This window comes from Engraulis encrasicolus, chromosome 10 (assembly GCF_034702125.1).
Source record: "Engraulis encrasicolus isolate BLACKSEA-1 chromosome 10, IST_EnEncr_1.0, whole genome shotgun sequence".
NCBI classification, from domain to species: Eukaryota; Metazoa; Chordata; class Actinopteri; order Clupeiformes; family Engraulidae; genus Engraulis; species Engraulis encrasicolus.
The window spans coordinates 53,442,137-53,456,686 of NC_085866.1; the positions used below are offsets into that span (position 1 = coordinate 53,442,137).

At 43.2% G+C, this 14,550-nt stretch overlaps 2 protein-coding genes across 2 annotated transcripts; one reads left to right on the plus strand and one right to left on the minus strand.

Annotated features, from left to right (window-relative positions):
* Nucleotides 1–210: 210 nt before the first annotated feature.
* cfap126 (cilia and flagella associated protein 126) lies at nt 211–3,302 on the minus strand. The gene is made up of 6 exons (XM_063207711.1): nt 3,224–3,302; nt 3,074–3,136; nt 2,722–2,799; nt 2,137–2,328; nt 829–929; nt 211–429 (listed from the first exon to the last, which is right to left on the minus strand). Exons 1-6 carry the CDS (start codon nt 3,248–3,250, stop codon nt 282–284), a joined length of 609 nt encoding a protein of 202 aa, XP_063063781.1. The 5' UTR covers nt 3,251–3,302; the 3' UTR covers nt 211–281.
* Nucleotides 3,303–4,399: 1,097 nt separating this feature from the next.
* On the plus strand, nt 4,400–12,035 carry ccnq (cyclin Q). The gene is made up of 6 exons (XM_063209333.1): nt 4,400–4,602; nt 4,696–4,857; nt 4,975–5,158; nt 5,401–5,533; nt 5,728–5,946; nt 11,109–12,035. Exons 2-6 carry the CDS (start codon nt 4,737–4,739, stop codon nt 11,196–11,198), a joined length of 747 nt encoding a protein of 248 aa, XP_063065403.1. The 5' UTR covers nt 4,400–4,602; nt 4,696–4,736; the 3' UTR covers nt 11,199–12,035.
* Nucleotides 12,036–14,550: the final 2,515 nt, after the last annotated feature.

The following is a 14,550-nucleotide window of genomic DNA, read 5'->3' on the forward strand; positions in this document are numbered from 1 at the left end:
ACCACATTTTACCGTAAATTGAACAAACAAAAACAAAGATTAGCTGGCAGATTTAGGCCTTTGTATAAAAACATGTAGCATTACATCTTATAGTCCAGCAGTCTGTGTCTGTGTTAATTTTTTTCTTTTAGGTAAAGAACCATTTCAACTACAGACCACACAGATAAGGGTATAGCAAATCTGATTCCAAAAGTTATGATAAAATGCAACTTAGAGAGGAAGACTTTTATTGTTTTGAAAAGAAAATAAACTCCTGCGTGTTGCCATGCTGATTTTAATGCTCAGACTGCCTCTCCTTCCTGCTGCTGTGTGGCAGGTCTCTCGTCATCATCAGCGTGGCTCTTTTGAGACGCTGGCCTCTCGTGACAATCACATCTCTGACTAGGGGACGGGTTGCACTCGGAAGCCGGGCACTGTGGCTCTGGGGTCCTGAAAGTAGAGATGGAATTTATGTCTCCTTGATGGGATCTGGATCATACTGGCTTGGTCCTTTAAAAAAAAAAACCTGGCTCATTTCAACCGTTTCTTCTGACTCATTTGAAATATGTATTCAGTGTTAAGAAGAGAGCATTTAAGAAGCCACCTCTGACTCGTTTAGTCCAAAACAACATCTGACTGTCCTCCTATTTCTAAAGACTCTTCCTGCCACTGTGTGATGCAGAGACACTAACATTTCTTCTCAAATTAAAGGACTCGCATGAAGGTCACATGCTCAAAACGAAAAATGGGAAATGAGTGGCTCCCAGCTGTGATTAGGTTCCCAACGAACGTTCAAGTCCAGGAGCTGTTCAAAAGAATTGGTCGTGTTCACAAATGTCACAACCTTACCTGAATGAGACCGCTGCAGCAGCAGGAGTCTGGGGGGCAGCAGGCTGCTCCACTGGGGCCTCCAGCTGCGGCTCCTGGCTCACTGATTGATCAGTCGTCGCCTAATATATTGCACAAAAATCATGGTGAAAATACAAACGCAAAGAAAACGTAAGCAAATGAGTAGTCCTTTAATACATGTCGTTCCACCAGCCTAATAGTCACTGAAAAACTTGACTATAGTACCACACCACTATGACAGTACACAGGGCTTTAAATAATACATTACGACATGTGACGTGTCTGGCTGGGTTAAAGGGACACAACAGTGATCAATGGTCTAAAACACAACGCTGTGCTATTAAACATTTGGAAGCACTGATCAGTGTTGTGGAACTTTATCATTTCTTTTCAGTTTGGCACCAACTTCCAGCACCTGTACTACTGATGTGTGCATTCTCTGTCTTTTTTCCAAAATACTATGGTTTGACGTGCAAAGAGCTCAGACACAGTTTGACACAGACTCAAAAATATTGTTAGGGATCACCAAACACATCTAGGTTAGTTTTACCCTACTGATTATGTGTTGTTGCAATGGTAATCCTGCTCAGTACGAGAGGAACCGCAGGTTCAGACAGGCTCATCTGAGGGTAATGACTGAGGGACTGACCTGGCTTAGATCACTAAAAGTCACTTGTACCAGTGGATGGTTTTATTCCTGGCTCACTGCCCTCACTGAATGCGCACCAAAGCAACATTCCCACTGTGAAATGACCTGTCTTCACTAATGGATGTGCCCATGCACAGCCCGCTTAGCACAATGCAAGCTGATGACAGAAGGGGCAACTCTTTCAGAAATGCTACAAGGCAATGTCATGAACAGATGCATTTTGCTGATGGTTCCTTTCCTAGTAATACGGCATTACGACAACTTAAAATCATCTCCACACAAAGACAATTAAGATTCTGTGATTTGATGGTGGTATAGTAACATACAGTAGGCCTACATTGCTGCAATGGTTACCCCCCTGCATCACCCTGTATTTTTACAGTGTTAACATAACGCTTAAAGAGTTGAAATTAACTCTGTTAAATTGGGTCACACTCAAAAATAGTGCTAATTTAACTTTTTGGTCAACATAACATTATCAGGGGTAGGCTACTTAGTATTGTGTATAGGCTACTTGCAGAAATTTCCTTCCAGAACACTTTTCAGACATTTACACTGACTGCATTGTTACAATAATTTGACTCTCCAGTGTTGTAAATCTGGATTTACTTTGTATATATGTTTACTCTGATTCATTTTTTTTTTACTGCGTACTGTACCTCTCCTTTGGCTTTGGGGGTCCCTCCAGACTGCCGGGGGCTTTTGGCCTTCTTGGTGGTGTCCCTCGGGTTACCATAGTTCTTCAGACGTTCCTGACCCTCCAGAGAACGGGCGGTGCAGTTTATATAGGTTGGAGGGATCCGGTTGGGCATATCCCAAGTGCCCACAAATGATGCCCATGCATTTGAGCCCTAGACATGATCAAAAACAAGAAAATTAACATCAGCACCAAGACAGATTCCAGCAAGGTGCAATAATGATACAATCAAGCTACCCAACAGTAACTCGCGCCATACGTGAAGTACGAAAAAAACAGACAAAATCAACTTTAAGCCTCGTGGTGCTTTTACGTATAGCTTCATATCTCGAATGGGCTCAGCTACAGGCTACCACACACACACACTCACACACACACAAACAAACACACACTTTGGAATAGATGCAGGTTCATAAGTGACAGTATGTAAACACACACACACACACACACACACACACACACTCAGTAACTCAGTCACACTTTCTTTACCCCCTGCACACACACACACAAATGGTTTGTATAGCATCATCTCTCATCATGGCTCTACCTTAGCCTTCAGTCCTGGCAGTAGATGACCACGGTCTGTGGCAATGATTGTAGTGTGTCCAGTCACAGCACATGGTCTCTATAAATAACAGGTGTATCAAATGCATACATCAGCAATAGGCTAGTCTACTTCAAGTGTTGCCTATAGAATCACTGTACATGGGCACTTAGGCCTACTATGGAAATATCGATATAGCAACAAGTGTATTATAGTTTGTTTTCATTATGAAACGTGCTTCGGGTACAACCTTCAATTCATGCCGCATTGGTGAATCGGGGGGTTACTAGGCCTACACACCGCATCACATCTTCAAAACGCGCTTGTCGTCTGAATGCAACAGAATGGCGCCTACCTCTTTGAAGTGTTTTGGAACAGTCCAGTTTTGTAATTTCTGCGACTTGAAGGAGCCTTCATACTAAAGAAAAAATAACATATTTTACTGACGCGATGCTACTGCTACATAGCAGTTTATTGAAAGTGGATTTTTAGATTTGATACCTACCTGATTAGCGGAAAAGCTGGACGACATTGTAGCGAGCCGACTTTGTTGACACTTGTATCCTGGCAACGCCCACACAGGTTGTTATTATAAAATGCACGCGGTGTTACATGACCTCCGAGGCTCCGACTGCAGCAGGCCCTTGGCATAATTTTCGAGATCCCAATGCACATACAAGCAGCTTGTATGTGCATTGGGATCTAGAAATGTATGCCTAGGGCCTACTATAATTACTTAAAAATCCTACTAAATATTATGTGATTCCAGTTGTTAACACAGCAGTGTTTAACTGAGTGCGCAAAAGAGGCCAGGTGAATTAATGAAATATCCAATAATCACAGAGAGAAATAGCCTACCAATATCCTGCACTACTGTTACATTTGTCATAAATTATAATTTCCCATGAGCATGCATTTTCCTCTTGCATGAACAAAGCTTGCACACATACTGACTGCTTACTTCAGTGTTATTTTACAGTTTTAGTACAAGAGACAGAAAAGTAGGTCTGAGTGACCATTGCCCCAAGTGGATCTGACCCACAAGGAAGTTTTTTTTTTGTTTTTTTTTCATTAGCAGGGGCCCTTGGAATCTGCTTGTGCTTAGGGCCCGATACACAACTCTTGGCTATTAGCCCAGTAGCCTACAATTAGTCTAGGGCACTGAAGAAGGCATACACATAACGCCTGTGTGCACCAGATTTTAAAAGTTAGGAAAGAGTTTATGCAAGGTGCTGTTTCTTATAGGCCTATTGCAGTTCATCACTTGGCCCTGCATTACTGAGCGAAGCCTGCTCCCAGCCATTGACCCAGTACAAGGCTACTGCATTTTGCACCTTTTTAGTTTTATCCACTGACCTACTAGGCTATATGGACAGCAGGCTTCTATTGTTCTCAGTGGTTTTGTCAGAAACTGAGAATGAGCAAGAGAAAAACACTGAAACTTGTACACACTTACAACTTGTGTAAATTTGTTTTTCCACAAGATCAGGAGGGACTGATTCTTTGCAAGTAGCCAAGCCAGTCTCAAAATTGTCATTTGTATGCATCACCTTAGGCCAGCTCTGTTGACCCATGAGCTCTGAAAATCCTATAGTCTACACTAGATGGCAACAGAGTCACGCTCTGGCTTTAGAGCGGTGTCGGAAGTGACGAAGCAGTAGCTACTGTTGTGTTTCTCTGGATGTGTGCTAGCTGGTAGCTGACGGCAGATAAAACATTTAATCACAAAACTCACTTGGGGCCGTGCCTTATAACCTGCTGCGTATAACTGACCGTGTCAACATCAGCTTAATTTCAACAGTCCACGATAGTATGTTTAATTCATGTGAAGAGATATAGCCTCACAGTCACTGCCCATGCTGACTCGCTACTCTGAAAACTGAGGTATGGTCACAGTCTTCTAAAAGCGCTGTGGTATGGTGATGATTGTAGTTTGCAGCACTTCGCAGATGAAGTAACATCGGTCTGCTTATGCAGATCTCTGCATCACTCTAATTTTGAGTAGCAGTTCGCAGTGGATGATGGAAGTGGCTGGGACTTCACAAGCAAGGACTCGGCCAACTGCAGATCCTGCAAAAGGTGTCGTCAGTCCAGAAGTCAAAACTCATTTTCGTGTTTGCCGCTTCATCATTGAAACAGGTATGGACTACTGTTAGCCAATGTCGCAGAATGTCTGGAAGTTTCTTGGGAACTAAATATGCCAACAACACCGTCTCGAATGTGACATGTCTGTTGTCATGATTTTGTCTTTTCCAGGTGTGAAGTTGGGCATGAAGTCCTTGCCAGTGGCCACGGCGTGTGCTCTGTACCACAGGTTTTTCCGAACCGCCAGTCTTGACGTGTATGAGCCCTACCTGGTCGCCATGTCCGCTATTTACCTGGCTGGCAAAGTCGAGGAGCAACATCTAAGAACTCGAGACATCATCAATGTCTGTCACAGGTTTGTGCTCATGGGCTTTGCCTTCCTTGCATTTGTTTACATCAGAAAACACTGTCTAAAAGTGAGATGGATGTTATGTTGATTCTTATTCCAAGAAAGGTTATAAATCAATAATAGTCGCCCACATAATGTGTTTGATTGCAATAGTTTATTCTCAATTAAATTGTGTGCATAGCACTGTATTGTGTCCTAATGGGTTTTTATGATGGTTTTATACCAACCTTGCCCCCGCTTCCTTGCAGGTTCTTCCACCCGGGTTCCGAGCCCATGGAGCTGGATAACAAGTTCTGGGAGCTGAGGGACAGTGTGGTCCAGTGTGAGCTCCTCATACTCAGACAGCTCAACTTCCAAGTGGCAAACGAGCACCCTCATAAAGTAATACTGGCTAACTCTTTTTGCTTAGTATACGACAATGCAAAAAATACTGTAGGCCTCTATACAAGCATGATGTGTAGCCAAATATTTCGAATGGAGTTTTCAAGGAGTGTTCATGATTAATAATGGAAGAAGGAAATATGTCGTTAAGTGTTTGAGACTGACTTAAGTCTTGCTTTCTCTCTGTCTGCCAGTATTTGCTTCACTACCTGGTCTCTGTGAGGAATCTGGTAAATCGTCACGCGTGGGCGCGCACCCCAATAGCTGAGACGGCCTGGGCCCTGCTGAAGGACAGCTATCATGGCGTAGTGTGTGTGAAGCACGCACCTCAACACCTGGCCCTGGCGGTGCTCTACCTGGCCATCCAGAGCTACGGAGTGGAGTTCCCCACCGGAGAACTGGAGTGGTGGCAGGTGAGAGGGCCACACACACACATGCATATTGCACACGCACACACACACACACCAGCGGCGTAACAACTCGGTCACGGGCCCCGGTGCGAGTATCCAGCACGGGCCCCCGGAGGTTGTGCTAATTTTAGGATATTTTATCTAGCCATTACGGGTGAAAGGGTGGGCTATTTTCTTTGCAATTGCAACAGCATTGTGAATGCTGCAACGATGTGCACATTTACATCATAGAGTATTTAAGTTATCTGTCCCAAAAAAAACAACAACAGGACAAACGCAAAGAAAGGCTTTTGGAATATGTGTCTAGAGACCGGTTGAGACAGGGACAGGGGGCTGCGTGTGTGCTTGCGAGCGCACGGTGCCTGCTGACAGCAGGCTACACAGACGAGGGAGTCAACCATGCTGATCTTAAGCACCCCAGTTTAAACTTCATCAAAAAATAACACTAAGGACTTAAAAGATAGATGGCACAATCAACAGAATATGCCTTCATAATGATTTCAATATTCCACTACCCCACATACACAAGGTGCCATTGCAAAGTAGTTTTGCGTCCTTTGGCATCATCAAATAACGGCACAATATGCAACGCTGGTTATGGAAGACGGTCCCGGCTACCAAAAACATGGGAAAAGATGGAGACGGTGCATGGGTGGATACCAAGGAGTGGATACACAACATCCAAGACAACCATGACAACACATTGGTGACAGCCCACCAGTAAAACATACGCAGATAGAGCTCTACACACGCACACAGAATCGTCCACTTATTTAGATTTCTTTCTCCCCTCCCCTAGCTGACGACTCGAGAGTCCACTTCGTAACATAGCCAAGCTAACAGAAGAACTTAACTTATATTATGCTAACAGGAGAAACGCTAGATGATAAAATCAACATGGAGTGGAGGTACTGTTAGCAAGTCAGCACAACTGTCAATTGGAGAACACACAACTAAGTTACAACGCTGGGAATAACTACAGCAATACCGCTGTCACAGATTACAAACTAGAATGGACACCGTTAAAAATGTGCCTCGTCTCTTTCGTTTAGCCAGACCCTGCCGAACCCAGACTACTGGACTAGAAAGTGACAACAATTGGAAAATCCCTGAAGGAGATGAGTGATATGAAATCAATATAATGCCGCGGCGGACATTATTATAGGGAAACCTGTCCTTACCTTCTTCGTAGCGTCTTTGAAATCTTCTCAGATAATATCCAAGGAGGTCTAATATCCATAGGATGTTCTTGCTAGCCAGTAGCCATCTCTATTCTTGGCGAATTAAGTGACTAAACTCATTTTATATTCCGCCTTCAAGAAACGCATAGCCTACTACTACAACATAAATAAGATGAGAACAACAGTCCACGTTCGACTGACCAGCATGCATTTAATTTGGTAAGGGAATCAATCATGTGGTAATTCCAAACAGAACGTTACCACTGGCGACTCGCGCTCCCTGTTTACATACAGCCAATGATAGTGTATGAAAATATATATCCCACAATCCCTGGCCGCAATGTAAAAAATAAAATGCACAAATATAGCGTTCATGTGTTACCTTTATTGCTATTTGAAACATTTGTCTGAACAATTTCACTGCCCATGTAATGACCTGTAGCAATATAGTAACTAAAAGTGTCAATTTGCAATTTATTTAATGCTGTAAATTCCCACCGTCTTGTGGGAGTCTGACACGGTCTATAAGTAGTGTCTGGACATTCGGTCAATATAGCGCACAGGATACAATGCCTATCCATTTTTTAACTCGTAATCAACGTATAGGGCTATATGGGGGGGGGGGCGTTCGCGGGCCCCTCAGTGGTCGCGGGCCCCTCAGTGGTCTCGGGCCCCGGTGCGGCTGCACCGGCTGCACCGCCTATAGTTACGCGCCTGATACACACTCAAGGTGTGAGTAGACCAAGCGTGACATGAGTGATTCCAGCAACGGCAGTGGATTGACTTTGTATTGAGTCGCACGACAAAAGTGATTCGGGCAACAATAGGCAATTCGCTCGAGTTGAGTGACAGTTTGTAGTTGGACTTGAGCAAATATTGTGCAATTTAGCTATGATGTGGTCCATTGACAGTCGCTACAGGCAATGGGAATGTTAAAATGTTTGCATTTTGCTTTTAACTCTGCCGCTTCTATCGCTCACAGTCAAGCGAGCTCTGTCACTTGATCTTGCCGACGCCGGTGTATTCGCCCGGTGACACTGGATGATACCAGAGGTGGAAATGTATTGTTACTGCCTTCAATGTACCGGTAACTGTAAAAGAGATAGAATAATCACTTGATGGAAGAGAAACATGGTTGTGTCCAGGGCTCTAAATTAACTTTTCCCACCACCAGCCAATTTGGCTGGTAGATATTTTTTCTTACCAGCCAAATAGAACTTAAACTAGTCTTTTTTTTTTTTTAATCTTGCCAAAATAAACTGTGTTTTGTTTTTAATTATTTTATTCAACTATTTCCACAACACACAGAAAGAATATACATACTAATAGGCCTTTTACATACTATATAAACTTTAAAAATAATTTAAAATTTTTCTTACTCAATCCATTTCATTAGTTTTTCTTTTCATTTCCACTGAAAACAGTGAATCCAAGCCAGACCTTTAACATAGCACTAACCAAACACATACTGTAGGCCCTACAGCCATCACCACAAACCGTCACATCCCCACTCAAAGCTCACATAGGCTACTGTAAGTCTACAATAGAAAACTAAACCTCACACAAACACAGCATGCCTTCAACACACAGCCAAATACCATGGACCATGCACAGAAGAGAGGGGAGTGGAGGGGAAGAGATGGAGAGAACACGAACACACACACACACACACTGTGCAATAAAGTGTATGATGTCTTAGGCCTATGTGTTTCTGTAGCCTACAGTAGTAGCCTGCTAGATACCTTACTTTCCTCCAGGAACTGAGCTCATACCACGCGCAACAAAATGACAAGTAGCAATTACGCCATGTCACGGAACTGTTCGCTTTCTTTGTTACTTCCATAGGCGGTAGTTTTTTTGTTATAGATTATTTTTCACGAACTCGCACGTCCATGCAAGGTCTGCCCTTCTTTTCCGATGACGTGGGCTTTCCGAATCATCAACTACATTCAATTGCGCCAAGACTAAGAAAATGTCAGACGACTTCTGACTGACAGCTACGCTCATAAACTGACAGGCACAGATCTCATCTGTCCTCGGATTCGCTCCACCACCACTCCATTTGAACGTCTCTGTTACTATTACTAGCATTCACCGACACAGAACCTTGCCGTTACTACCACAGCATGCTTTATCACCCGTACAAAACCTACTAAACAGAAGTAACCCGCGCTTGTCATATTATTGAAACTGAATTCAGCGCGAGCCGCTTTCAGAATATCTCTGCGGTTCAAACAAGCAGTGGCTCTGGTGCGCGCGGTGAAGCACGCAGCCAATAGGCGTAAGGCTACCTTACTGTGATTAAATGACTAACCAATGGCTGTAGGCTACATCATGTCAGGTGTCCATGGGTAATGTAGGAAACCTGGCTGTCGTTGGGTTCATAGAAGCAGCGGTTTCGGCGTTCATATATATTCCAGTCGGGCGCTACCAGCCAAATTGTCGGGTAGATCATTTTCTCCACTAGCCAAAATGAAATTTCACGCGCATTTGGCGGGTTGGCGGGTGTTAATTTAGACCCCTGGTTGTGTCTCTTAAATCTGTGGAGTCCCCCTCTGGAGAGCTGGAGTGGTGGTAGGTGAAAGAGCAGGGCAATCACTGATTGACACCAGGGATGAAGTTTTTGGGAGCTTTTAGGCTTTATTTAGATGGCACAGTGAGGATGGAGACAGGAAACTAGTGGGGAGAAGTGGGAAATAACTCAAGCCTGACTCAAACCTGGGTATCCATGAGCAGGAAGTGTATCTTAACTACTTTTCTAGTGAAAGCCCAACTGGGAAACTCCAACTCCCATTGTCATTGTGACACAGCACTCCACAGTACACAAGTGTACACTGCACACAACGAAATTGCATTTATATCTCACCTACGCTCAAGGGAGCAGCCCCAATGGCACCCGAAAGGGATCAGTGCACCTGGACTGTACCATGCTCAGGTTACCTCACCAACCTGGCGTGTCAGGAGTCGAACCGGCAACCTTTGGGTTACAAGTCTGACGCTCTAGCCGCTTACCCATGACTGCCCTTTTACTAGCCACCACTGACATGATGAAGAGCGCCTGATACTTGGGAGAATATCATTAACTTGTGTCCGATATGGTAGTTATGGTAGATAACTAGTTACATACATGTATTCATGCAAATACCACAGACCTTAAAGAATCTGTACTGCATTAGTGCCAGTGTAGTGGTCTAAAAATTTAAGTTTGTTTATGTCTGTGTAGGCAAATTTGGGCAATTGCTATTGTACCCCGGGCCCTCCACCATAGCAAGCTACATATTGTATACAGAGAGACTTCAGAGAGAGACTATTCTTTTTAAAGCAATTCCATGGACAATTTTCTTATCAATTTGTAAAAATAATGATGAATTTTCAGTTGACTTCATTGAAGCATTCCTCATGAGGCGTCCCTGCTCGGGATCACTTCTAAACCATCCCTTATTATAAACCAATTTTATAATGTACAGCCTAGACAAAGAAGCTCCCGCACACTGTTCACATTTGCAGAGTTTTTACTTGCAACGTTTCGGTCTGTGACCTTTCTCAAGCAATTCACTTAATGTACAGCCTAAATTCACATTATTTAAGGCATCATTACATTCCCTCAAGCAAAATGTTCCCCCTGTATACAATACTAAATGAATTGTAATGTCACCTACTCTCATACAAATAGCCAATGAGGTCAGTCAGTGTTCATTCATTCATTCATTTGTTCATTCGTTCATTTGTAATTCAATCAACCTTTATTTAATGTTCTCTGTGATACAATTTTCCAATGCAGTTGAGAACAAAAGAATAAGCCAGAAAATATCTGTCTTATATGGTAAAAGTAATGAGCTAAAAATAAACATTCATGCTCGTACATAAAAAGACACATAATACCCACGCAGCGCCACACAAACCACGTATCAGACTGCTTGTTAATTTAACCTCTGTGACGCTTCTTTGTCCCCTGACTGGTGTGATGTGACGTGTCCTCCTCAGGCCTTGTGTGATGACATCAGCCGTGGGGAGATTGACGAGATCATGTCAGACCTGCTGCATCTGTACGACATGGAGGCCAAGTGCATGTGAAGCGCCAAGACACAAGGCATGCTGGGACCAGGAGCGGAGCTATAAGAGGGACAAGCAGGCCATTTGCTCCTGGGACCAGGGCCCTCCTGCATTGGTGGTGGGGGCCCTGTTATGACCCTGTTAGGCCGTATGAGGGGAGGCCCTAATAGTATTTTCCCCTGGGGCCCTATGAGCACTTGTGCCTCCACTGGCTGGGATCACTAGCCAAGTACTGTTAACTGGACAACGGATGGTGGGGTGGGGGCACACATCACACACAGAACATTACCTCCATCTCTGACACCTTCAGTGTTCAATTCTGTTACCCCCCAGGTGGAGCTTTGATTTGCTTCCAACGACTACATTTCAGCAAGAGCGGACGTGAAAGTGATATGGCTATTATCACAAACAGGTCACCTATCCACTCTGCTGAAATTCTGGGACATTTCCTTGTGCAAGCGTGCGTGTGTGTGTGTGAGTATGAGCAAGCAAGAGAGAGAGAGAGTGGCTGTCTGCTTCAGTGAGGCGTGCATGGGGCACCCTTATTTGCTACCCATTTTACTACTGCTTCTGGAACACACACACACACACACACACAAATACTTGCTTGCTTTCTCACCCTCTCTCTCTCTCTCTCTCTCTCTCTCTCTCTCTCTCTCTCTCTCTCTCTCTCTCTCTCTCTCTCTCTCTCTCTCTCTCTCTCTCTCTCTCTCTCTGTCTCACAGACACATACACACACACACACAGCTCCAGTGCCCCACTTTCCCCCTTTTTTCTTGGCCCATTAACTCTGTGCGATCCACGTGAAGTGAAGCTGGGTGTTTGTGAATGTGAGTGAGTAACATTATTTTATGGTTCCTTTTTTAGTTCTCATGTAGTCTACATGTAATATTATGTTCTTAACACTGTATGTACATTCCCAACCCTATTCTACAGTGCAATAACATGACTCTGGATGCTGTTTCATAGTTATAGGGTACTTAAACATAAAGTGTGTGTGTGTGTGTGTGTGTGTGTTGTTTGAATAGCTTGGACAGGCAAAAAAGAAAGACATCGTCACCACCACACACGTTGATTGAGGCTCTCTCCTCACAGCTGTCTGGCTGGTGAATTAAAGGTAAAGGAGTCTGTATCTGGGACACCTCTTTGATGCATCCGTATTTAATTACTCTCATCTCCAGTCCCATCAGAACGCCATAGTCCCTGTTGACTTCTATGGTTTTGCTGAGATGACTAATGATGGCTGAGAGAGAGAGAGTGAGAGTGAAAATCCATGTGTTTCACTAGTATTGTGACCTTTGAACTATTTTCTGCCTACTTCCTCCTTGTAGAATTGAGAAATAAAACACACAAATCCAAAGCCCAAAAACATGGTTTTCCTGTCTATATTAGGGTTGGCAGCCCAATTCCACGCTACAACTCTGTGTAAGACATTTTGAATTTTAGATTTCTTGTTTAAAATAAAAATATGCAATGCCGTTCTATTGGGACTAAGAAAATGTTTGGTTTAAATTCGGCGCAGCCCTTTCTGGTATCCACCAGTTGCAAACAGAGGGAGGTCGTTTGGTTATTCGTTATCTTCTTGGTCAGACCAGAATCTCAGTACGAGATCTGAGAGTCGATGAAAATCAGACAACCTTTCATATACCCATAGCCAGTTTTGGTCAGTTATAGTTGTTCATTTCTCACTATTTGTCAGGCAGGGCTTTTTGTTTCTAATTTATAGAGTTGTTGATACAGCACATGGACAGATGATGTGCATTTCTGTTCCAAATTATTATGCAAATTGTTATTTTTCCTGATTTTCCTAAGTAATCTATATAAAAAGCAGTCATCATCATTTGCAAGTCACTGACCTGTTGAAGTACAAAGCAAATGTCATCAACAAGCATTTCAATGATGAATGCTTTCTTTTTAAGGATTAGAAAAACACTTTAAGAGCACTTTTTAGAATTATTGCACAAAACATCTTCTAAATGGAAAATTAGAGCATGGTGTAGATTCTGTCTGTCTGTCTCTCTCCAGCTTTGAATGGTATGTTTCTGTGCACTATATATATTTACCCAATGTCACGCAGGCTCACTTCAGACTGACGAGACAGCTTGACAGCCGCCAGAAGCAACTTGCTGAATCTGACAAAACTTGTCAGATTACAATCATTTTCTCTTGGTGGTTGCTGGGTAGTGGGTACACCACAAGTCGTCTTTGTGTATTGGTGTGGACCTTAGGGACACTGAATTTGTGTAATACCGCTGTCCAATGAAAACCTACCGTACACCCTGCAGCAGTTTATACACCCAAGGTGAAAGAACTTGATTACGTTAAGCACAATATTAGTGTGAAATCCTCATTCCCACAAAGTGTTAGGTATTCATGAGGTGTGCCGCCGCCTACACGTTTCTCACCAACATCCTGTGTCGATGGGCTTTAACTCTTGACCTCCCAGACAGTCTGCTACACCTTCACATTCTTTCATCTAACGGATCACATCCATGCAAAAGGGAGTCATATGGTTACAATCTGTAAATCCTTTGCAATACTGAGAAAAGGTGGTTGAGGGTTATAAAAAAAATGTGATAGAAAAGTGTGAAAAAGCTGATGTATCATAATGCAGCATGAGCTTATGTGCATGGATAACCCTGGGCCATTCAAAACCCTGCTGGAAGGTTTTATTTTGCTATTAAGTTGAGCATCTCAAGAGAATGATGATGAGAATAGGAGTTGGAAAGAAAACAAAACATACTCACAGAGCCTTTTTGTCCTAATAAAAAATGGCCATTTCGTTGTCTTGGTTTACATAAGAGTGTCATGTAACTGTCATGAGAATAACATGACACATGATGCACTTTGAAGGAGTTATTTATGTTTATGACTTTTGATAATGTGTCATTCAGTTTGAACCAAGTTACACATTATAACACTGTCAAGTCAAGTCTATTCAAGTTTATTTATACCGCACTTTTAAAACAACAATGGCAGTTGACCAAAGTGCTGACAAGTAGGCCTATGAAAAGGACTTGAGAGGACACCATGAACCACCACACAGGCAATATGACTTACATCTACAGTCCAATAAAAACAATAAAGTGCCATACCATTTTTATGCTGGCTACACGACACCTTTGTAAAGTAAGTGTTACCCAAAGCAGAGGAGCAGAGGGTTGCTTCCTACTTGTTGTTGGGAGTCATTGCCTCTGCAACAGTGTGCATGAATCTTCCTCCTCTGCTCTGAGTCATAGCCCTTTGAATAATACATTAAATAGGTGTGAATCCTGCTTTACTTAACTGTCCCAGAACAGGCCCGTCCCTGGCTTAAAGCGAGCCTACCCCGGGTGCTGCTCTGTAGTACATAGATGGAAGATTGTTTATACTA